The 24913-nt window shown below is 40.7% G+C and overlaps 1 protein-coding gene across 8 annotated transcripts; it reads left to right on the top strand.

Moving 5' to 3' along the window:
* Nucleotides 1–961: 961 nt before the first annotated feature.
* LOC118302565 (kinesin-like protein KIF23) lies at nucleotides 962–13352 on the top strand. 8 transcript variants are annotated; one of them, XM_035628812.2, is made up of 25 exons: nucleotides 1487–1591; nucleotides 2141–2226; nucleotides 2365–2431; nucleotides 2724–2852; nucleotides 3494–3599; nucleotides 3945–4081; nucleotides 4172–4284; nucleotides 4417–4587; nucleotides 4878–4919; nucleotides 5361–5473; nucleotides 5820–5941; nucleotides 6169–6271; nucleotides 6377–6456; nucleotides 6612–6731; nucleotides 6979–7138; nucleotides 7277–7441; nucleotides 7693–7859; nucleotides 7943–8116; nucleotides 8791–8994; nucleotides 9203–9532; nucleotides 11171–11404; nucleotides 11611–11699; nucleotides 12280–12340; nucleotides 12509–12543; nucleotides 12650–13352. In XM_035628812.2, exons 2-25 carry the CDS (start codon nucleotides 2216–2218, stop codon nucleotides 12663–12665), a joined length of 2949 nt encoding a protein of 982 aa, XP_035484705.1. In that variant the 5' UTR covers nucleotides 1487–1591; nucleotides 2141–2215; the 3' UTR covers nucleotides 12666–13352. The 8 variants fall into 8 exon arrangements, with proteins under 8 accessions (XP_035484704.1, XP_035484712.1, XP_035484706.1 ...); XM_035628811.2 differs by lacking the exons at nucleotides 1487–1591; nucleotides 2141–2226 and adding an exon at nucleotides 962–1028 and having other exon boundaries at nucleotides 12650–13351; XM_035628813.2 differs by lacking the exons at nucleotides 1487–1591; nucleotides 2141–2226 and adding an exon at nucleotides 965–1028 and having other exon boundaries at nucleotides 6979–7120.
* The last annotated feature ends 11561 nt before the right edge of the window (nucleotides 13353–24913 follow it).

Here is a 24913-nt window from a genome sequence, read left to right as displayed (position 1 = left end):
TTATTATCATTAATATTATCATCATCACTTAAGTTTGGCTTCATAGACGTATTCTACAAAGTTACCAGCTCAAGCTTTAGTTTGTTTAAGTAGAAGCAAAACTATAACTGAAGAAAAAAAAAGCAGTGTATCTCTAAACATCTATTTTAGTACAGTGTGTGGATCGTTTGTACCCTCACTATAGGTTATCAGCTTACACGGCACACACAGACACACACACACACACACACATCGAGGACACACACACACAGACACAAGCGCACGTGCCTGTTTTAACTGTAATATATTTAAAATAAAATATGCAGCAACAATTAACTACAAAAACAGACCTTTACAATTCATTTATTGATACATACACATCAAGACATATTATCTTTATGTATTTTCAAGGATGCTTGCTAGATTCTGTGCCAGAAAACAAAATCAGAAGGCTGGAAATTTTGATACAAAAGGCTAGGTAAAGCATCAAATGGTAAACATCTACGGTATGTAGTCCGTGTTGGCATCATCAGAGGAGTCAGAATGAAACAATTAGTGCCAGGAACTATCCGCAGAATACATTCTGGGTCTTGGTGGGGTTGCAGGAAGTTGTAACGGTTTAGTCATTTATTTGAAAGAAGGGCTTCATTTACTTGTAAGTTGGTAAAAAAAAAAACTGGATCCACTCCAAAATGTTATCGTTTCTTCTTTAGTTTTTTGAGAAATCCTGCTGACTACCAAACAAACAAACGCCGATGAAACAGAAATCACATTTTTTAAAAGCATTTAAAAAAGCTTTGAACGCGCTGGTCCACACTCAGGTGGCGCTAGTGCGCCATAACGCAGGTTACAACCCTCCATAAAAAAAAGAAGAATTAGAAGCGGAAATAGAGAAGGCGGGACTTCCGCTGTAGCGCGCTCTCTCTGTGCTGTGATTGGCTGAAATATCTGCCTGTCTGACCGACGTCTCACAAGAGGGAATTTTTCAAATCGAGAAGAGGCGGTGAGTCGCTCTGTGAGAGTGAAACAACAACAATGCAGAGACCGGGGTGAGTACTAACCATCTGTGTTATTAAGATCGAATATCAGGCCACCAGCTACAACTACACGGTGTTTTAGATTATCCAGGAAAGAAACGTAACATGCTAGTGGTTGTTCGCTAGATAATGGCTAGTCTGTATTAATGAAGAGGGGGATTAGTTCCGTAGCGTTAGCTTAGCTCGCCGTTTAGCTAATTCAAGGCTAGTTGTGTGGGAGCTCGGCATCAACTTCGACTAACTTAACATCGCTGCTCTGCCAGGGGCGGGTTATGAGACAGTGAGCCCCTGGATACAAACACAGTAAAGCCTCCCATCCCTTCTACACAGTCGTACATCCAGGCTATGATCGGAGCTTTAGTAGTTTTGGTGTCTGTCTGACGACGTTTCTCTTTGTTGTCGCTTTGTGTCTGCTGGTAGTTTGTTTGATGAACTTTCTTTCTCGTAAAATGAACCGTCTCTACAAATAGAGGGCCACCTAAGTACACGAGCCCGACCGGCAGCTAGTTGCACATGGTGGATGTCATGTGAGGTTCAGTTCCTCTGACCAGCACCTGTGGCTTGTCAGTAGCAAGGTGAGCTGATGACATGAAGACAGACGTATACAAATACTCAACTTTGAAGGAATACTTCCTCTAAAGCGTTCAGTTACCTGGTTAGAGATTTATAAATGGTCTCATGTCTCATCCTTCATTGATAAATTCAAAATCTCTGAATCCAAAGTTTAACTACTGAATCCTACATCACTGATCTGATTGTTGATACACTCTTATAATTTCTACATCACACTTGTGTAAATTCCCTATTAGACCATGACTGCGTTTCAAACTACTTGCGTCACAAATGATGTTTACAAGAACACACAACTCAGAAACTTTCCATATTTTAGGGAGCATAAACTGTCAAACTAACAAAGAAAAGTAACAATTACATATACACATTTTTGAGTGGAGGACGGAGACTTAACAGTTATGTGACAGAGTGGATAAGGCATATTTCATAGAATATGAAAGTATGAATCCAAATGTATTGCATCCCTTTGTACATATGTATACTTCTGGTGTAATCTTGTTTTCAAGATCTAGCTTTCGCCCCACCATTCCAATCTTCTGTTCTGGTTAAAGACAGGATATTTAAAACAATAGTTTCTTGTGGAAGAGCTTGACCGACTTACCTCAACTCCATCCAAAACCTTGAGGATGAATCTGGCGTATGTCACACTCACACCATTCCTTTGGCCATGAAGTGAAAATGTATTTTCTGGATTGATAATCACCAAAACAAAAAAGTTTAATGTAGCCATTTTTGTGTGTTTGACATTGATTATGTGTTTCTTCATCACTTACAGTAAAAGCAAGACTCCTCGGAGGCCAGGTCCTAAGAAGGCTTCCAACACTGAGAAAGATCCTGTTGGAGTAAGTGAACACTGCTTACTTTGTTAGTCCTCAAACTGAAACACTATTGCACCACAGTCGTGATAAAGGGGAAGCTTGTTTCCAGATTCAAAGTTAAACAATTTTTTTTAAAGAAAATATGCTGTTTTGTTAAGACACACAAACACTTTGTTATTTTGAAAGTGTTTCTTTCAGCCGCGATGTCTCTCTCTACTTGATGGCTTATGGACAGACTTCAAATCCAAATATAAAACCTGAGCTGTACAAAAGTCCTGGACCTATATTTAAAGTACATTTACCGCTCTGTTTCAAGGTATACTGTCGTATACGACCACTTGGAACAGAAGATGAGGAATGTTGTGTTGAGATGATAAGTAGCTCCACCATTCAGCTACATGCGCCTGATGGTCTGAAAGCCAACCGCAATGGAGAATACAAAGAGGTAAGTGTGTTGTTGATAGGGTTGGGCAGTAACAAGGTGACACAGTATCCTGGGGTATTTGAAAATAACGGTGACTTGAAAAGGTTTTGTGAGCAATGTAATGTAAGTTGTCAAATAAATAACCTGTCATAAGAGACGCATGACGGGTCTCCTCATACGGAAGAAATAACAGGTGATGAGCACAAGGATGTTGTTATTTACACTCAAGTTTTATAATTGTTAACATTGCTATTCCATATCTGATGACCAGAGAATAAAACTGGAACATGTGTCACATTTCTGTCATAATAATAATTATGATAATAGTAATACACTTTGTTTGTATAGCACTTTTCATACAAGCACTGTTGTGACCCTCACAAAAATATACAAATCAATATAAGAAACCCTAACCCATACAAACGTTATTATAATGTAAGATCGAAAAAATCACAGTTGAAATTGTGGTGGGAAACCATTAACAGTGATTGGCGTCTCCCTCGAAGTTCTATAATGTTAAATGTTTTTGAAACAATAAGAAATGTTGTATACTGCTGGGGAATTTGTGGATGGTTGCCCAACCTTATCTGGCTCATATTCTCCTTTTTCTGATGACTGCCGCTTTGTTTGTGCTGATTGATCTTTCTCTGTTCATTCTGTAGACACAGTACTCCTTTAAAAAAGTATTTGGTATTAATACCACCCAAATGGAGCTGTTTGAGGACGTTGCCAAGCCTCTAGTAGAGGATCTCATTCACTGCAAGAATGGTGAGTTTGTGACAAGGTTTTTTTTCTTTGAGGCACGAAATGTATGTTGCGCAAAATCCCATAATCTGACTATTTATCCTCTCAAGTGATGAAAGGATTAGTTGATCAGCAGCATTTCAAATTGATTAATCATTTATGTTTATCAAGCAAATATGTTGAACATTTGCAAATTCCAAAATCCCAACTCTCATAAAAATAAGAGGAACTGCTTTTCTCAGTTTTATTTTATCTTTAAGACCGTTGGTCCGATAAAACATAATCACACTTGTTTTATTTTATCATCATATGTATAAAACATCACCTAATTCTTTCTATGGTTATGTGATTGTGACATTGTTTTCATAGGTCTATTGTTCACGTACGGTGTCACTGGAAGTGGCAAGACCTTCACTATGACGGGCTCGCCGGGAGAAGGTGGACTCCTCCCTCGTTCTCTAGACATGCTCTTCAACAGCATCGGCCCCTTTCAGGCCAAAAGATTTGTACGTCTTTCATTGGTTCATTTTTTTGGTGTTGTTGTTCCCTAAAGGGGGTCGGGACATTTACTTAAATTGTTTTGAATCCTTAAACAGGTGTTTAAACCAGATGAAAAAAATGGGATGGAGATTCAGAATCAAGTTGATGCTCTCCTGGAGAGACAGAAGCGAGACAGTCAGCAGTCGGTGCCCAAAACACCTTCCTCCAGGTAGCATTCAGTCATTTCATGACACTTTGTATACTGACTAATGGTGATAATGAGAACTAATACAACTGGAGGGAACTGAATTTAGAAGTCACGTCGACTGCTGTTTATCGTGTTATTTTCTTCATTTACTAGGCAGAGGGCTGACCCAGAGTTTGCAGATATGATCAGCTCAGAGGAGGCGTGTAAATCTGAGAACGTGGATGAAGACTGTTGTTTCAGTGTTTTTGTCTCCTACATTGAGATCTACAACAACTACATCTACGATCTCCTGGAAGATGCTCCATATGACCCAATCAGACCAAAGTAAGAGGCCGGAAAACACTGTCGCCTTAAAGGGTCGTCTGTAAATATCGAATTTGTAGTCGGGTTATTTGTGGCGTTTTTTTCTCTGTCAACAAATTGACAGTAACACCCATCTAATGTGCACTACAAACAGTTTTGTCGAATTTGTGCAACCACGCGTGGCGATTTTACAACCACCCTGACTGTGATCAATGTATTTGCTGAATAAGTTCATTGAGACGTGGAATCTTTTTGCTTTTACAGTTCTTTGTTTACAAGCTGCACTTAAAAAAAAATCCTGTTTTTATTAGGTGGCTCGGCGGAGGCACGCCTGTGCGGAACAATGAGTTCATGTATGTGGCCAGTAAAAGAACATCACACAGTACTTTGTTAACTCGTTGTCGTAACTTGGCTGTAGCTGACATGTCGCGTAGGTCAACAGTTTATTTCCATCCCATTAATCCAAAGCATTGTAAATTGCATATGTGAAGCTTTCTGCCATTGTGTCACTGTGGTGGCTGTCGTCGTCAAATATTGGCTCGCTGCTCTTACCGTTAGTGTGGAGACACGGAACATCCATGATTGGCTTAAGCTTGTGCGTAAACCAATGTGTGCATGTGTATGTACCCCTGAATGTGTTTTTCCATGTGTCTCTAGATTGTATCTCATTTTTGTTGTTGACACTAACATCAAGTATTTGCCATTTTAGATTTGGCTGCTTCTCTTACTAAAGCGACACATCATTGCAGTACGTTGTTGGTGTATGATGATTCATTTTCGTGAACTTGTTTCAGACCACCTCAATCCAAGATTCTGCGTGAAGATCAGAATCACAACATGTATGTGGCTGGCTGCACAGAAGTGGAGGTAAAATCTACAGAGGAGGCTTTTGAAGTCTTTTGGAAGGGTGAGTGATTATAACTTCCCCCCCTAAAGTTGGTGTGTTTTACGTATTTTGAGTTACGTGTGTTTGCGTAACATTCCAGGCCAACTTGTTTGGCACTGAGGCTTTCCACATATTTCAAACTGTCAAAAATCTTAACTGTTGTTTCTTCAAAAGAAATATAGTTATTATGAAGTGCTTTGCATATTCAGGAGGCCGTGAAGACCTGGCCATCAGCATTGTTCTGCTCCTTTTACCAATCAAATCATCAGGAAGAATTGCTCAAAACAATATATTGTTAGTTTTTTTGACCTCCACTGATAGTGCCGTTGTTAATGTCACAAGTTGATTCATGATCTGCCGTCTTCAGGGCAAAAGAAAAGGAGGATCGCCAACACTCAACTCAACCGTGAATCCAGCCGCTCCCATAGTGTGTTCACAGTAAAGTTAGCCCAAGCACCACTTGATGCTGATGGGGACCACATTCTGCAGGTAACTAGCAGCTCCAAAGTTACATATTGACAAAATGTTTAAATTTTTTTGAATGTTAAAATGTGTAATTTGTTTTTATGATAAATTTTTATTTAAAGAAGCCAGCGACTCCTTTCTGACTTTCTATAGGGTTGAAACAACGGACGAAATATGTTAATCTCCTTTATGAGTCATAAAGGATTCAGGCGATCTTTGGGTGATGCTAACAGTGTGTTGTTGAAACCTAGGACAAGAACCAGGTCAATGTGAGCCAGCTGTGTCTGGTTGACCTGGCAGGCAGTGAACGCACCAGCAGAACTAAAGCAGAGGGAAGCCGTCTCCGTGAAGCAGGTCAGTTCAGTCCTCACCGTGGGCTCGTCTCTAAAGTTAACCGGAGGCATTTTCCCCGTACCTGCCTTGTTCAGACACTAAAGGTCTCTGATGAATCATTTACAGGTAATATCAACCAGTCTTTGATGACACTGCGCACGTGTATGGAGGTCCTGCGTGAAAACCAAATGTGTGGAACAAATAAGGTTGGTGTTTTATCAGTGTGTCATTGTTATTATTTTTTTCCCCCAGACGGCCCCTCCAGTTGCTCTTGTTTTCCTTCCGTTTAGTGTGATATTATTCTTGTGGTTGGTCATTTTACAGTTGATGCAATTACACAGAGCCTTTATTTTTTTTGTAGATGGTGCCATACAGAGACTCCAAAGTTACACACCTGTTTAAAAACTACTTCGACGGTGAAGGAAAAGTCAGGATGATTGTGTGTGTCAACCCAAACGCAGATGACTATGAAGAAACTATGGCAAGACATCTTTCATCTCACTTGCTTTCCCAGAAGAACATCATCATTGTCGCCATCAAACTACAATGAAAATTTGACGAGATTGTTAAATATACACATTTGTTGTTTTTACTCTGCAATGTGCCTGAAGTATGCAGGTTTCCTTAGTTTGGTTTCAGAACATCACCATTTAATTTGGAACAATGCTCTTTGCCTTAAGTAAATGGGGAGAGTATTTGTAATTGTATTCCCTTGTTTCGTGCTGCAGCTGGTGATGCGTTTTGCAGAGATGACCCAGGAGGTGGAGGTGGCGCGACCGGTTGACCGGCCAATCTGCTTCCTGCCTGCAGGACGCAGACACAGGAACCAGGCCTTCAGAAATGAATTTCCACGTCGCCTGGATGAGCAAGGTGGTCCCAGTGCTTCCGGTACATTGCCCCAAAGTCTGCCCTACTAGCTCTTTGTCATGCTTTATGCTTACATAAACTACATTACTGAAATGAAGCTCTTTTCACCACTGTACGTTACTAATTACAAACAAACTTTTCCTTTTCTTATTTGCACAGTAAATGATCCAGTTCTGCTGAATCAGCTCATCGAGAGCCTTCCAGCCCTGCCTCCCTGTGAGGTGGTGGACCCAGCTGATGATCAGACGCTTCCCCGCCTGATCGAAGTCCTGGAAAAGAGGCAGCGCATTCGTCAGATGATGACGGAGGAGTTCAACAAAACCGGTACAGGCCTGTTGTCTACACCAGACACCCTGCTCCAGTGCTGATTTTAGGGAATGAATGGATGAATTAATTTATTCAGTACAATCATGCATCTGTAGTTTTTCTAAGTCAGTCAAGAATTATTTTCTGGCCACTGAGAGCGTTTTTTGTCATCTGCATGAAAGTGTGACATAACTTTTTTAAGTGGAGGTTGAAACGTTTCAAGCCACGTAAGTGGTTGACCGCTCGCATTAATGTGCTGTCTCCAACAGCCTATACACTGAAATCCATGCTGCAGCAGTTTGACAGTCAGCTCAACGCAAAGGAGACTTTCCTGCATGATCAACAAAGCAAACTGGGTGAGAAAGAGAAAGTTATCATCGGCCAGAGGACAGAGCTGGAACGACTAGAGAAAAAATCCAAAACGCTGGAATACAAGGTGTGTAGTTGTGTCCCCTGACTTGAAAAACAGTTTGGTGTGTAACATTTTTAACAACTAACAATACTGGTCCCCCTCTTCAGATCGATATCCTGCAAAAGACAACGGGCATGTATGAGCAGGACAAACGCTCACTTCAGCAGGAGCTGGAGACCCGGGAGCAAAGGCTACAGAGAGAGCTTTCAGAGAGGAGGCGCATGGAGCAGCGCATGCAGGGCATGGTGACGGACACCAAACTCAAGTGGGAGAAGGAGTGTGTAAGTGGTATTATTGTCAGTAGCCCTTCCATTTTGTCCCTACACAAAGAAATGCCTGGACATAGTTTTATGTTTTTGACAGTTCTGAGCTCATTCCGTCAATATCAATTGTTATTCATAGTGTGATTCGGCAGAACATACACTTTCTTTATGGTGCACTGTAAAGTCACCTTCATGCCAACCAGCGAGGAAAACGTATGCTTCATTTAATACTCAGCTGAGAATGTTTTTTTCCAATGTGGAAAAGTTGTATTTAGGTGTTCTGGAGCTCAATGTGAAGTATAAATACAGCTTTTCGTCAGTGAGTTACGGCTCAGTGACTCCTGGCTTATGACACTTGAAGGCGCAGTCCCAACACGAGAGGCCCAGTGATACACCCACACACTCCTAACAAAATGGGACTGGAAATAATTTGAGATTTTGGTCAAATTCAACTTTGAAAGAGAAAAAAATACCAGATTTTGTTGATTTTTACTAATCTTACTATATTTTGCTTGTCAAGCATATAAGGTAAAATGTGTTTTCCATCTTTAAGACAAGAATGTGATAATAATCTACTTACTTAACTAAGAAATGAGAAATGTGTTGGAGTGCAATGTCTCATATTCTTGTCATATCAGATTGAATAACGAGACTGTTCCTTCAATTGTTTCCTGCTGTTGTTTTCTCATCAGGAGAGACGAGTGAACGCCAAGCAGCTGGAGATGCAGAACAAGTTGTGGGTAAAGGATGAGAAGTTGAAGCAGCTTAAGGCCATTGTGACGGAGAGCAGCAACGGCAGTGGCGGTGGTTGTCCGACGGAGCGTCCGGAGAGGCCCTCAAGAGAGAGAGACCGAAACATCGGCCAGAAGCGGTCTGCGTCGCCATCACCACTTCCTGTGAGTCGTTTACTCTGTAACACTGCCTGTTCCATTGGTACACACCTGGACACTCTCTCATGAAACTTTTAAATGTTGCATGCTGCTAATTATTATTATTATAATCTTAAACCTGAAGATTTCTACACGTCACCCTGTTATTTCTTTGTCAGTCTGGAGCCACTGCTAACATCCACAATGCTTGGCCCCGTTTCCTCGTCACTTTCAGGACTTGAGCCAAACTCCTTTCCACCCAAATCGAGCCAATGTTAGGGCAGTTCAGGACCCTTACCCCACCTCTTCCTCCAGCACCTCCTCTACCTCCTCTTCAGCTTACCCTTCAGTGGCCTCCTCCATCTCAGATTGGGAGCAGAGGTACCCTGTAGACTCGAGCGGCAAGACTAGGCACCCTGGGACTCCCCAGTCCAGGAGCCGGACTCCCGCCCCGTTCCACAGCACCAGCAGCGTGGGCCGCAAGAGAGGCCAGCGCTGGGCCCCGAGCACTGAGGCCCCAGCTACGACTCTTGTCTATGGGCTAGACCTAGAAGCAGGCACAAGGGTTAGTGTGTGTTAGAATCTAGACGTCATGAAGAATATGTTGCGCTTCTCTCTGCAGGCCTGTGGTTTAAGTGTTGCCTTGGTGTAGAACTTCACTTGGAATGTTACCAGTAGACATCTGCTTGTTTAGAAATGCATCAATTAGAAAACGCTGCATCCGTGTAGTTCATCTAGTGTTTGTCCTTTTAGAATATAAAGCAGACTCGTCCTTGTAGATCCTCTTGACTTGCCTCTTCAGCCCTATTAGGAGTTATGTTGTGTTTGTAGTTCTTTCTGTTGCTTGTTGCCAACTGCTCTCTAGAATTGCCTTTTCCTTGTAACGTATCATCGATTTTCAGTAGCAACAGCTGAAATAACAAACTGATTTACCACTAAAACAAACAACACAAAAACCTGTACCACAAAACAGCAGTGCAGCATTTCACACTTTGAGAGACTGACAGTTATCCTAATTTTAATTAAAAATAAACAACATCACTGAACCAAAAACATTTCTAGACTCATAACATACAACTGCAATGTTAGGGCTAGTTAGTGTGTGTGAAGTGTTTTGTTTGACATTTCAAGCAAAAATACAATTCCATCTTCGATTGGAACTTTTTGACCACTCAGCAACTCTTTTTGTTTGTTGTGCTAGACTTGTGATATTCTGGCTTTAGTGGCAGAGTTGGCACTACATCTTATCTTTATTTTATTTTTTGAAGCAGTTCCACACAGAACTATCATTTTTTAAGTCTTTGGCTTTGCATGGTTCTTCTGTTCTTACCATATTATCCAATCACAAAGCACCTTGCATGTTTTTACCTGGTGGTAATGCGTTCTCCCTTTGTTCTGGTTTTGAGTATGTCATAAGCTATTTTATTTCACGTCTTTGTATAATTTAATGACTTTTCGAATACCCATCCAATGGGTGTTTCACCCAGAGATGTTCCAGTCGTTGCTGAGCCCATTATTTACGTGATCAGTAAATTGACACAGAATTGGAGACAGGGAAAACAATGATTTGAAAGCGAGTTATTGGTGTCAGACCTCAAAGTATTTGAACAAAACATTTTACCGTTTGCAATCTTGTGTTCAGTTATTTTAAAATGTCCCTTCTGTTATAGGAGTTAGCCATTCCTTAAGACTATACCATAGTAGCAGTATGTATAAGTCGTGATTTTACGACAGGGATGTAAATGCTGTGTTAGTCATCAGTGCTTGAGCTTCCTGTACATCTTGCCCACCGTCTAACAAACAGTCTTCATCCTTTTCTATATGTAATTTTGCATTTCTAGACCCTTTTACTTCCTCTCAACTTTTGTGCATGCTTACTCCTATCTACTCCACTGAGCTGTTTTCATTGCAGTGGTAGTTTGAAATAAATGTATTGCTGGAAGATGTTAATATTGTTTATTTGGATTGCAAATTGAGTCTACTTGAAGGGCTACAGTATCTTTGGGGATCCTCCCACCCCCACATTGTAAAATGTAATTCTAAACAGATTCCATCCCTCTGTCTTCCAGCAATACGTTTATTTTCAGCACGAGCTAGTGCCCTCTGATCAACCTTCTCTCCCAACTCAACAAACGCTAAACGATCACTGCTGGTGTCAAATGTGAATAACTTTCTGGTTTGTCTTTCTCACTGGGATCACCAGACGGCCCCTCCAGTTCATCCAATGCACAGGCGCTCACACTCTGCGGGTGGGGAGAAATGGGTAGACCACAAACCGTCTTCTAATTTGGACCTAGACACTGTAATGCAGCCAATCATACCCAATGCAATCAAAGTATCGACCCCCAGCGAGAAAGCTCTGTCTAAATGCCACAAGTATGTGCTCAGACATCAAGAGCTTGCCTCTGATGGGGAGATCGAGACCAAACTGATCAAGGTAAAATGACATAATTGCTTAATTTGAGACTTCTGATTATCTTATATCTTGCATGAATTTCACTCTGACAATAATCATGTTCTGTTTGATTTAACACTGGGGTCTTATTTTATATGATAATGGGACCCTGCTGCCTTTTTTACTGCACTGAATCTTCCTGTGTTCTCCCTCGGACATTTGTGAGAGTTTCTCTTTTACATCCTCAGGGTAATGTTTTTAAGACTAGGGGTGGAGGACAAGCGGTGCAGTTTACTGACATTGAGACACTAAAACAAGAGTACCAAACAGCACCAAGGTACAGTATTTTCCCATGTTCTACAGGTTGTGTTTCTTCTTTATTGTGACCTTGTGACATTATCTCTCATAAGGTAACGGATCAGTCCTTAACACTTCAACTAAAGTCTGGCCAAATGTTTTAATACCGTGTATTTGGCTGCCTCAACTATATCCTTAAAAATAAAATTAAAAGTCAAATTTATATTTCTCTGAATTTCAGTATCACATACATTGAAACCCTGCAGTAAGAACTTTCAATTTCCACATTAATAACAGGAGGAGTTTTTGCAGGAAAATGTTGGAAACATAAAAATTAAGAGTTGGGGAAAAAAACATTTCCAAGTTGACAATACTGCCAAAGAGGCAGTTTATGGGCTTTTAGCAGGGCTGACTAGTTTTTCTTTTAATGTTCATAAAAATAAGTGGATAGGGATGCAGTTAAAAAAGGCAAACACAATTTTGTTTTGTGTGTTGTTGATCAAACTAACCTTGTTAGACTAATTAACTGTTTTTAGTCAAATTGGTCAAATAAAGTTCAATTTAGTTTACCACTATATATGTTTTGTCCAGAGAACTGACAAAATTATTTTTTGATTCAGTCGAAAAAGGCGATCAGGCTCTGCAGAAGGACCAGTTCAAATGGACGAGATCGAAAACAGAGTAAGATTTTATTATCATCATTGTTATTATCATCTATATCTCTTTAGGTATCATTAATTAAAGCAATTAGCCATTTTTCTTATTTAATATGAATAAGATACTTTGGTGGGTATGTATGTGTGTTACCCTGATTTATCTCAACCCCTTTCAACCTTTTCCTCCCATCAGCCTCCAGTGGCAAGTTCAAGCTATGACTATCAAAAGTGAGCAAATTAATAAATACCATATCATATAAATGACAACATTACAGCTGTTACTTTTGATGTACGATTACTGTTACTGATACTTTTTTTTTTTTCTGTCTTCCAGGCGCAGAAAGCCTTAAGTTGCTGTGCGTATGAGGGTTTTTTTTTCTTCTTAAAACATGCAAGAGGTTACTATTGGAACAGTGGAGGGACCTGCATGTGATACTATGCATCTTTTAAGAGTCAGAGAATGTTTCTATTGTATCTGATATTGTGATTAATTATGGTGTTATTATAATTTAATCATAGCCAACAAGTCATTGATTTAACAATGCAGAATATGCTGGATTTTTTTTTCTCTTTTCCTTCACCCGTTGCAGGTTAGAATTATTACTTCTTAAAGACATGGACATTGAATAGCCCAATATGAATATTATGTGATCAAGTTAATTTTTTAGTATTATTTAATCCATTTTCTCCCTTTTACTGCTGCCCAAAGATTAGAATGTATGAGCTTTAGAACAATACAAATTTACTTTTTGATATTTCTTACCTATCAATGTCACTGCTTACTTTTTTAAGGCTTCTTCATATATTTTATGTAACGCTGAACATAAGGCTGATTATGAAAAATAGAGGAATTCCATTATGTATAGCTTCAGCTGTAAATATAGAGCTTTTTAGTAGGTTTTTGCTTAAATCAATCTCTCATCCCCATAAATAAGTATTTTGAAGCTTTTTGCTTCTGTTTATCAAATCAACTCCTAAGATGTGTAGCACACTGCTCTTTTTGGTGGCAATAAATTTATTTCAACACCAAATCTGGTCGTAATCTTTTATTTATCCATGAAGACAGAAGCGATTAGAGATTAAAGCCTGGGACATAAAAGAAACAATATATTTTCTTTTAGCAAACTATGAGGTTTTGTGTCAATTCATCCTAAATTTTTTAATAGCCATGAATAAAGTATTGCTGTTGTTGCCACTGCTACAACTGCGAATCTGTCGGCTTATGAACTCCAACCAATGCATTTCAGAGGTTTTGATGATGCTGGTGTTAGAAAACTCATTTTGAATGACAGATTATTGCAGCATCAACCTCTGGGAGAACCACGTCAGAGCAGCAGGCATCTGCCTTTGAATTTGTGTCCTAATACTAAGTGCTGATTCTGACTGATAAAAATCTTCACAGCAGGGCCGAGCCTTTCATCCATGTCTCCTGGTGTTACACGCATGCACGCACGTACGCAGGCAGTTTTAAGACATTCATATTTGTGTATCTGGTTGGCATAAATGATTTCCATACTCATTTAGCAGGGGCAGAAAACGTGTAGTGTACAATGTGAACAGCAGGTGGAACTAAACACCTTAAGAAAACCTTCAATATCTCTAAATGTGGATCAACGAGGAATCAAATCTTCAAGATTTGAGCTTGTATATTATTGAGGCTAAATCTGATGTGTATTTGTTATCATTAAATCGAACAAAAAGAAGGAATATTTTACACACCTAAAATGACACCATAATGCAAAATAAGTTGTGACGGTCACAAAATCATTTATGGAGGTTTAATGCTGCCGCAGACTTTAGACAGCGTGTACTACCCAAATGCACTGATGCCTCATTGGTATCATTTCACAGTGAACGCCTGGACAACCCCGATGATGAGGTCACGGATTTGCTTTACTGCTGTTCTGCCTCCACCATGATCTGTCATTAACGTCTCTTCAAAATTGAATTCGGTGATAATGGGAATGTGCAATTGGCAAAAATCTGGGAGCCTATAATGTCAGATTATTAATGACCCAATGTGTTTTTTTTCCCTTCAATACCACCTGTCATTAGACTTCATCTGCTTCTCATATGGGATATTTTACAAGGTGTTACAACGATACTGGGATAACCTGATTTGTATATTGACTCTGGTCATGTTGTAAATATGTTTTTTTACATTTTATGAGCTTTACTGGCCAAGTATGTTCACGGAAGCTGTTTGACTGTGGTTTCTAGTAGCTTTCATTGTGTACAAACATTTAGGTGAAAGTAAATAGATAAAACATTAATGCTTAACAAAATTCAATGTGTAATAATTGCAAAGTATTAGATGATAGTTTTAACCTGTGGTCATTTCTGTTGTCCATCATGTCTTGTGGCCCCGATCCAGTGAGCATGGGTTGGAAGTGGGAGGAAGGTGGGAAACGGCAATCAGCCAATCTCAGACCCTGTGTCTCCAACTTGCCTGTGAAAATATTGACCCTTCCTCCCGTGCTTGTTTAACTAGCCAGCCTTTAAGCTGTCAGGAGCAAATACCACATGACGCACTGCTTTACTAAATGGCTTCTTTAACTCAAACACTCGCTAATGGCTGCTTAAACACAGCTCCTCTTATCTGTTGTGGACTCTGTGTGTTTCCTTTGGTTCACTGTATTAGATCAGTCACCCTTTTGTGAACTGCTGACTGTGAAAGTGAGATTACAAAACGCTGTATTATGTATATTTGAGGCTTTTAATTTCAGGGGAATCTTCTTTCTGAAATTCCAATTAAGTCAAATGAAGGGACATTTATTAAACAAATTAATGGGGCAAATTTTGAAAGAAATGTAACGCAAATAATTTCTTGTCGAACTCTGTTGTGTTGCTTATACAGAGTTAGTGATTAACGACCCGCTGTTATTTCAATAAAGTCCTTTCAAGCCATTTTCTTGAACATTTCCTGACAGACCACCAGTAACGTTTCCAGAAAAACGCCTACAGCAGGAATCTCCGGACGATTCACGGGTCCAGATTCGCGCTTCCGGGACATTCAGGCTCCACCCACCGCCTGAATGTTCCGGAACTTTCCCTGCTCTTGTGGACGCGTCTGACCCACGGAGCGTGGTCGGACCCGGACACTGTCACGCAGCGCTCTTCATGTGTGAACGGCAACAAAACTCTGGAAAATATCCGGACGCAATTTCTAGACAGTTCACGTCTGAAAACAGCGCTTGAGCGATGCTTCTTCAACCCGCTGCCCGGCCCCCCCCCCCCCCCCCCCCCCCCCCCCCCCCCCCCGTAAGGACTCGAATGGTTCGGTCCACACCTGCGCCTGTTCAGGCTCGAGTCGATTCGACGAATTCTTCAAAAAAAACAAAAAAACCGTGGAGTCCAAAGCCAAGTGAGGTCATCTAGTTGATTCAAAACAAAAAAAGAGACTTTTTTGAAAGTTGAGGTGAAAAAATGAAATACCACTTTCCGTCACAGAAAAGGTGAGCTTGTTTATATATACCGGCGTTGACCGGTTAATGTCGTTTGTTTTGCCAACGTCAGTTTGTCTACGTTTCTTGCGGTGTGGGGACAGACTGACTTGAGAAATATATAATGTAAATATGTTTTTTAATTTAAATAATTAAACTCCTTTACCATACGCGTTACTAAGGCATGGTGAATATGCCTTTTTACATTTCTGTCTAATTACAGGTCACGTGAACCAATCAGAAGCCGCCGCGGACCAAGCACCTGCTCCTGCACCTGTCCACCATTTTATGACGTAACTGACAGGTGAGTACAGATGGAAGATACACACTCAGTTTATTAGGTACAGCTAGCTACAAATAATGCAGTCTAATACAACAGTTTAGCAGTAAATCCTAAATTCACTAAGGTTATAATGTTGAGTTTTTGTCAAAACGATTTTCAGAGAGTTTGTTTTTTTTAACTTTGTGGTTTAGTTTTGGATACGGTATTTTTTTGCTGACTTTGTGTTCGACTGTATGGACACTAGGTGTCTGTTATTTTTGTCCACTGCTTTTAATACCAGTGAGTGTAGGCTATATATAAAAAAACAGCAGTCACTATAGTGAAATATAGTTCTAAAGCATCACACACTACATCTTCCAAAAATAATCATACACTTGAATCAACACCTCCCCCATACAATTTAAATACAATGGGTAAATTTCAAATTTTCCACCGGGGTCCATATCCAACAAGCGATGATGATTGAACAGTTGATCAGAACAACTTGAGGTTATGAAGCTTGATAAACCAACTTCTTCTCTGGCCATAGTGTATGAGACTAGTTGAGGTGGCTTTAGCTGGGAATGTAATAAGTCTGGTTGTTGCATGCATCATCAGTGTAAGTCTTGCACAGGTAGAGTTGAACAGATTTTGTAGATGTACAATGTGATCGGAGTGGGTCCTTTCAAAACTGTATTTGCAAAGGGCCCAGGAATTGGAGCGGTTCAAAAATATTTCTAAAACAATATCATTGGTATTATTATCACAGTTTACGATCGTTGACTTATCTGTGTGTGCATTTTTGTGTGTGTTGTTCACACACACCCACAACATTGTAAGACGGCCTGAAGGCACACATGTCTCTGGTTTCCTGATGGAGCCAGAGGTCACATTCAGAGTTGCTTAGTTGTCGATGAGACTTAGTGTGCTTGTTGTGCCTTGTGGCTATATTTAGAACAACAGTCGCCATCCGAACTCATGTGATCATTTATTTCATAAGAATTTCAACACTGTGGGGGGGCTGACTCGGCACAATGCAGGAACGACGGCCAATCAAGAACATGCAAGAGCCGATGTCAAGGTGATTGTAACTTGTGCTGCATAATTCTGCCATTTACTTTGCAATCATAGCAACAGGGGATAAAGTGATGTGAAATCCTGCCCACATATATATATATATATATATGTGTGTGCATTTTGTGTTTCATGTGACTAAAAACACATGGATGTCATACAACTGGACATTCTGGATTGTATTATTCAGAAACTGGTGCACGTAGGTACTTGCCTACACCAGTGCGTTTGTTATAGCAGGGCTATTTTTCAATCTGACTACTCACCCAGGGTGTGAAAAATTGTCCATTGTCTCCTGGCTTGTCAATCATTCTATATTTTCTCAGGCGAACACAATGGTGAGGCTGAATTAGGAAGCTGTGGCATTTTTCCGTTATCTTTTGCTTTATACGGTAGTGAATATAGATATGACTATAGGTGTGGCCAGTGTATGTAGATATTGGTAGCAGTGGCCCTTGCATGTGTTTATTTTTTGTACCATAATAAAAAAACAACACTCAATATATTGATTTAACCCTCTAGCCTTTCCAAATTACAATCTCGGCCACTATCGTCTCTATATGTGACAGTCCTCTTCCACATCAACCTTCCTCCCCCCCCCATCTCCTGTGTCTCCCTTCAAGTCAACAAACAGTGTTTGTACAGCCGTGTGTGTGTGTGTGTGTGTGTGTGTGTGTGTGTGTGTGTGTGTGTGTGTGTGTGTGTGTGTGTGTGTGTGTGTGTGTGTGTGTGTGTGTGTGTGTGTGTGTGTGTGTGTGTGTGTGTGTGAGAGAGCGTGCACTGTGCGCGAGGTAAAGCTATAGCATCCTCCACAGGTGATAGCCACCGTTGAGCCCGTTTACCTGCTTTGCCTGTTGATCTTGCTAAAAGCCTCTCACACCCCCTTAATACATACACACTCTCCCATACACACTTGTGTCTGTGTGAGAGCGAGTTACACATGAGTGTATGTGCCTAGTTTAAACACACACATTAATAACAGCTGAAACGCCATTCTTTGTCGAGTGCTTTCACAGGTTCAACATTGACCTCGGTGTTTAATCTCCCTGCACAAACGACCGTCACTTCACGTGCAAACAAATCTTTTGTCACTGTCGGCCAACTCCCATGTTGTTTTGAGAAGGCAAACACCACAACAAAGCTGAGACTACTCTGTGTCCTTACATAATTAAAATATCAGACTCCAAAGCCAGTAGAAGTTCTTGTCAGGGCGTCATATGTTGGGGAAGAAACAACAGATCAGTTCTGACATTCAGGTTTATTTTAAAATCATCCAGTGTTTTTCATCATCAACATTTTAACATCTTCTATGTGTTTTTTTGCTGTATGTTTTTCCACTTCCTCTTTAAAATACCTGTGGATTCTACCCACCTCACGATCTCTTGGACTCTTGCTATACTTGCTCTTCTTAGATGTCTTTTAATTAATCCTTTAGCGTAACACATACCAAGTTAAAATTAAATTCTAATTTATGAATCAAGGCTTTCCCTTATCTAATTTAATTGGTTCATCAATTGACTCCTTTTTTTTTTAACATGAACATGTGTTGATCCATCCACACCCTCCCCTGTGTTATCAGCTGCTGCCAGAAGATGTCACTGTGGTCCGCTCATTCCTGTATTTCCCTTTTCATCCCCCCCCCTCCAATCTGTTGACTCCCTTTCCAATAGGAAACAGATGGGAGACCTTTGCTGCGGGCTACTGCCAAATGGAGCAAATTCTCATTACAACGTCTGCAAGCTCTGTTTATTCTCTTCCAGCTTCACCTCCACCCCGTTGCACCATTTCGCCATTTGATGTGTTCGACACTTGTTTCCGATGCAGACATGTTGTCTTGATATGCCTTGTTTTGCTGATTACAGGATATTTATCATCCTTAGCGCAAAATGGGAAACATACAGAGTGTCTCTGTAGGGCTGCTCACAGTGATATCCTTCCTTGTGGTTCATGGCCTGTAAGAAACCTCCAAAACAGCAGCTTTTCATGCAAAAAAAATATTATTTTACAGAAAGGCTCTTCAAAGTTTTAAAACATTTGCTAAACAAATTAATTGTTATATGTTATAGATATGCCTCTACTATTTAGGCATGATTTTATAATGGTAGGTTTCTGGTCATAAAGTGTATTAATACTTCAGAATTTTTTAGTAATGCCTTTACATCTCTAGTCAGACACATTCAGATATAGAGAGACAGTCTTTTCATTCCAAAATTCTCTGCTCACCATCGTCCTTTTTCATGCCACAGACCTTTTCTCTCCCCATTACTCTCTATCACAGACAAATCCCCAGCTCTGTACGAGTCCCCAGTCTGGGAAGCTTGCACTTCGAATGGAATATAAATGACATCATTACGTAATATTCAATCTGTTGCTGCAGCAATATTCTATTCCACTGATAGCCCCCTGCACCACCCGCCCCATATGCTGCGGACTTGCTGGTCTCCTGTTCTTTTTCATGGAGAATATTAAAGAGTTATTAAATTAATCTGTGCTCGCTGGCGCATGTTATTGCAGTGCAGAGATTTGTGGGGTGAATGAAGCCGTTAGGCTGTACCCTAAGCTGATTTATTAAGGGTGCCAGGGAATCACCAAATAGACCTGATAACCTGTTTTATTTTGCATAAGTGAACACTTTCTCTCAAATCCGCTTATGTCTCTGTCCTTTTGTTTTTTTAAGTTTAGCCTTTTCTTGATTTTTTTTTTTTTTTTTCATGCAGCATTTCATCAGTCTTTTTGTTAATACTATTATGGGAGCTACTAGTTTACAAAAGAGTGAATGGCACTGCTTGTGCTAAGTACCTCATGTTATAATTCCCAGTCTGTACTTTGTTTTCCTCAACTAATGAAAATTGTACATTTCTCTTGCTCTTTAGACCTTTTGCTCATTGCATGTGATGATTGAGTTTGATTGTGTACGTCGTCTATGTTGGCATTGTTGAACAACACGGTTCCTGAAGCTCTTCTTCTTCTTCTGTCACATCACATTTGCTCTTGTAACAAGGAACAGTTCCTGTGTAAAATAATTAAAAGTGTTAAAAAGTCACCCGGGAAATGTGGGATGGGAAGGCCCAACAAGTGCATGTGTTCTGTGCACAGCCACGCATCTGTGTGTTCTCTCGCCCTGACAGAATCAGCAAATTTAACACCAGTTGATTCCACCCCAGATTCCTAACCTCATTTATCAGAGTGTACGGCAGCAGTGTAAACATTTAATCCGGCATGAGATTTTTGGCCTCCTTTGGGTCAACAGTTTAGCTGTTGCTTTTTTCTCTTTTTTTTTTTTCAAGCCTCCAGACAAAGTCTGCTTTCAATTATTTCTGCAAAATTGCTTTACAGGGTCCATGCATGATTAAATATTCATTATGTTAAACTAAGCACTTTCTTTGTATATAAATCCATATTAGATTTGGCTGGCAGGCTGCCTGAAGCCACATGAGAAGGATTTCTGGTGCAAAAAAAAAAAAAAAATGCCTTGGACCTCCTTAGCAGCTCCTTTCTCCTGGACTTGTTTGTTTTTGTTCTGATGTAAATGAAGACTTGTTGATATTTTCCTAACTTTTTTTGTCCTCCTGGGCAGGCACACACAGGCCTTTTCATTTGGAGGGAAATGTTGGAATTTAAAGTGGGCATGGGAAAAATAAACAAGCGTGTCAGTTGGTCTGGCGGTAGGGGAGCAGCACTGATCAGTTCTGGATTGCGTCTAAAGAAAAGCGGCTTGTGTACGCATCTGTGTCTCCAGCACAACTTTGTATGTCCAGAATGGAGGTGTGTGTTTGCGTGTGCGCGCTGTTTGTGTTTGTATAAAATGGAGGGCAGGGGGCGAAGAGGGAAGCCAATCCATTTCAAATATGACCAGCTTCCCTGAAAATATTTACCTAATATTTTTCTCTTTCGAAGCAAAATTGCCCTCTTTGATTGCAAAAGATTGCTCCGAAGACCTCATGGAAAATAAATTCAGAAGTATTTGAAATTCCTGAGTGGATTCACCCGGGCTGCCTAGCGTGAGCCGGTGTTTATTTGTTTTCCAGCTGCAGGAGGGATCAGGGTTGTGTTGACTCAGAGGGTATTTGGTTTGTCTTCTGTTACAGACATCATGAAGGGGCTCTTACTGCAGATGTTCAGAAATACGACAAACCCGGAGCAGCTGTGTGTTCGTTTCCTCGGAAAGAGAAAAAAACATGCACCTCTTTCACTGCCAAGTAATATGTTTTATAATTTGCTGCTGTGGTTTTGTGTCTTATATGGCTTTTTCTTTATCATTATTTTCACTAAACCAGTTTCCAATAAGTGCAGCCACTTTGCTATCCATCTTGCCTTTGGCAGTGCAACCTGCCCCGCTTGGCCCTGAGCGGTTGGAGTGCAGCTAGTTGTAAGTGGCCGAGGAATGCGTATCATTCTTGAATGAATTGGACAGGCACTGACCGCAGAAGGGAGAGCCTGGTGTTCTGTAGAATAATATCTGAAGAAAAGGGAAAATTTAATAGCAGAAGCTTCAATCCCAAGCTCTGCGGCCCACAAGCCCTCCGCAAGAGGGAGGTGTGCCAGGCCAGGAGAGGCAGTGGTACACAAAGGTGAAGGACTAAAGGGTTACTTTGCAGATGCGTGGGTGGCCGAACACACAGTCTCACAGAGGGTGTCTGTGCCTGTGTGTGGGTCTGTGTGGTGCGTCTGTGTGGTGCGTCTGTGGTGCTTGTAACTTAACACTTTCCCTCATCCTCAGTGAACGAAAAGAAAGCTTTAGGAACTAGCATGACAGAATTAATTCTCCTTCCAGCAACTCGCACGCACGCATGTACGTACGCGCACACACAGACAGTTCATATTACTAAGCTAATAACCTTCCACCCACACAGGCCATGATTGACTCTTTGTAGCATGACCGCATCACTAGAAAAACAGGATGCTCATACAAGACATTAAGTGAGTCAGACTTGCCACATGCACCACATCCTGTCATCCTTGCATTATTTACTTGGTGCACGTGGAGGGCAGAGCTGTAAATGTGTTGCACCCTCACATTTCAATCGAGCCATTGTACTTCAAGATTAACTGGGCCGATTCACTTTGCCATTGTCGTCATTCTTACATTACTGTTGATTTATTTTTAGCCTGCATTCATAACAATGTGATATTTTACACTTATTGTCTTTAAATAACATGCGCGAAGATAATACTTGACTGTGTACTTTTTTGGAATTATCTCATGCTAATGTTATGATGATGTGACACTTATCAGGCTATGAGAGCTAGCATTGCCAAAGTCAATGGTACAGAAATATGGAAATTGGAAATATTGTTTTTCGTTATAGCTGGTGAATCAATCACATAGGCTGTTCAGTAACTTTAACACAATCTGACTGCAGTTTTATCATCACTGTATCAGACCCTTATTAAATCACTGAACCAGTGCAGCCTTTAAATTAGCACTGATAGTTGCAGTAGCAGCTTTTATATTATTCTTTTAAGGCATGATTGCTTAAAAGTTTCGCAAAAACGAGTTTCATGTTCAAGCCAACCAGAATATATCTCAATGTGACAAGGGAGTTTGTATCTTCACCTCCATCACTGCGGAGTATGGTTTCTACTTAAGTACTAGGGGTTGTCTCCCTTCTCGATAATGGGAGGTTAATATAGCAGACATGGGTTGTGGGAGGTGTTTTTTTAATCCATTAAGACTTATCAGGCCTTTTTGTGGTGATTGTTCACCTTGAAAGGTGTAAAAAAAACAGGGCTGTCAAGCTATTGATGGAATTACATGCTTTTTGATCAATCTTAATTGTTACTGCATTTCCATCAGTGCGTCTGTCCCTACATATTGGATGCCTTATGCTGTTGTTGGGGCGTAATAGAGCTATTAATCTGCGCTCCTTTTTTAAAAAAATTTCCAAGACTGATAAATGGAATTTAACACGTTCTTTTGAAAACCGTAGTAGAAAGCCTGTAAAGCATTTGTTGCTTTTAGACTTTTGTATAGAGTCATTAGACAATGAATATTTTCCTGCACCTCTCTGTCACCTTCACATTGACTCTGTTGTCCTTCACTGTCAGTGTCTAATAAAACATTGAGACCATGACATGAAATCCTGCTCACAGAATATGACTGGCACCTGGAATGAAGAGGGCAAATGGAGAACAATGGAGGAACCACGGCTTTTCCATTATGAGAATTAATCTAATCGCAGCTCGGAGCTGAAAGCAGGCTTTGTTAATGGGGCTTGTACAGACAATTATCTTAATTGTTCCATTTACAGAACCTGCTGCACGTTTCAGGAGCAGACGCTGGAACCTGAGGGATGGGCTCAATCACTCTCCATGATTGTAGTTGTCAATAGATTTACTTATGAACGTCGGGGTGGCCGTAAGAAGGATGAGAAAAATCGCAGGTCGTTCAGGGTTTCAGAGTGGGGTGGGTGCAGTGATGATTCGCTGCTTATGGAGATTCAGTTTTAATGGTTCTGAAGCTCTAGTGAAATTACATGATTGAGTTTCTCTATGGTTAAACAGCATTGTGGATAGATTTCACCAATCTCATTAGGCCTGTGTATTATTTTCTTCACAGTTGTTGTGCTGGATGGTTCATCCCATGAGGTTGCCTGGTCCTCCTCTGATCTATTATCCCTCACAGATTGCTCCAAAGATGCTACTAAAACTGATGTCGAACCAGAGGAATTACATCCATAAATCACACAGTGGAAGATGGATTATTTTCACCTGCTGCTTTGCTCTGATGCGCTGTCACCTTGAACATCAAAGCCCAATCTCCAGCAACACCCATGCCCCTGATAGCAAAAAGTCCTAGTGCAGGAGCTTGCTACGGTTGATGGAGTCTGAGTGAGCTGGCCTGCACTCCCTCCTTGTACCCACAAACACAGCACTGTGAAACACTCAGACACTGTCACACCATCAACCCTTTGGGATACCCAGTCCCAAGTCAGTCAGCTATACCAGGCATATACTAAGGGGAAGAGAGCCTTAGGGAGAGAGGGCATGAAATCTCTTGCCAAAGCGTTTCCTCTCTCATACATTATTTCCCTTTCTCCTCCTCTGCACATATTCGGTAGTTGCTGTTGCTCTGTTTCAATTTGGAATTGCTGGAGAGTGACTAACGTGGAGGCCCTGTGGAGAAGGTCAAGCACTGGCAACCATTAAGCTAACTTGACTATGATATTGAGTGCTCTGCTTTTGAGACCATGTAGTGTTTGATGAACTGGGTTATATTATAATCACTTGTTCTCGGTACCACATTGGCCTTTTCGAACAGCACTTTACAATGTTAGTTGTCTTGTGAAAGCACAAGATCTGGGGTTACTGAAGGTTTAACTTCCTTAAATCCGATTAAGAGCAGGACAGAGCTGCTAACCAGCTTCCATGTAGTGGATGTGTTATTGTACGTGTACACCAAATGCAAAGCAGATTTTTTGCGTGCTGAAAATACATACAAGCGAAATATTCGCATGACCCAATGTAGCGAAAGCCATTTAGTTTTGAGATTCTCCCCATATATCTGAGGTCTGCCTCCAAAAGAGAACGGGTGAATATTCTTGGGTTGTGTTAATCGGCAAGTTGACACAAATGAGCCAATGGCCAAACTCGCGCAAGTAATAAGTATTAGAGTATTTAGAGTTTTAGTCTTGAGTGAGTCTCGGTTAACAGAACCCCATCATCACACAAACCACCATAACCTATTAATGAATGGTGTTAGCGGGCGTGTGCCTCGGCCTTGGAAGTTACACAGTTACTATTGTAGGTAGTAAGCTAATCCATTCCTTACATTTTCTCTCAAGTTTTTGGCTTTAGAAATATTTAAAGAGACACCACC

Source organism: Scophthalmus maximus, chromosome 4, assembly GCF_022379125.1.
Source record: "Scophthalmus maximus strain ysfricsl-2021 chromosome 4, ASM2237912v1, whole genome shotgun sequence".
Classification (NCBI taxonomy): domain Eukaryota; kingdom Metazoa; phylum Chordata; class Actinopteri; order Pleuronectiformes; family Scophthalmidae; genus Scophthalmus; species Scophthalmus maximus.
This window is presented reverse-complemented; position numbering and strand designations above follow the sequence as displayed.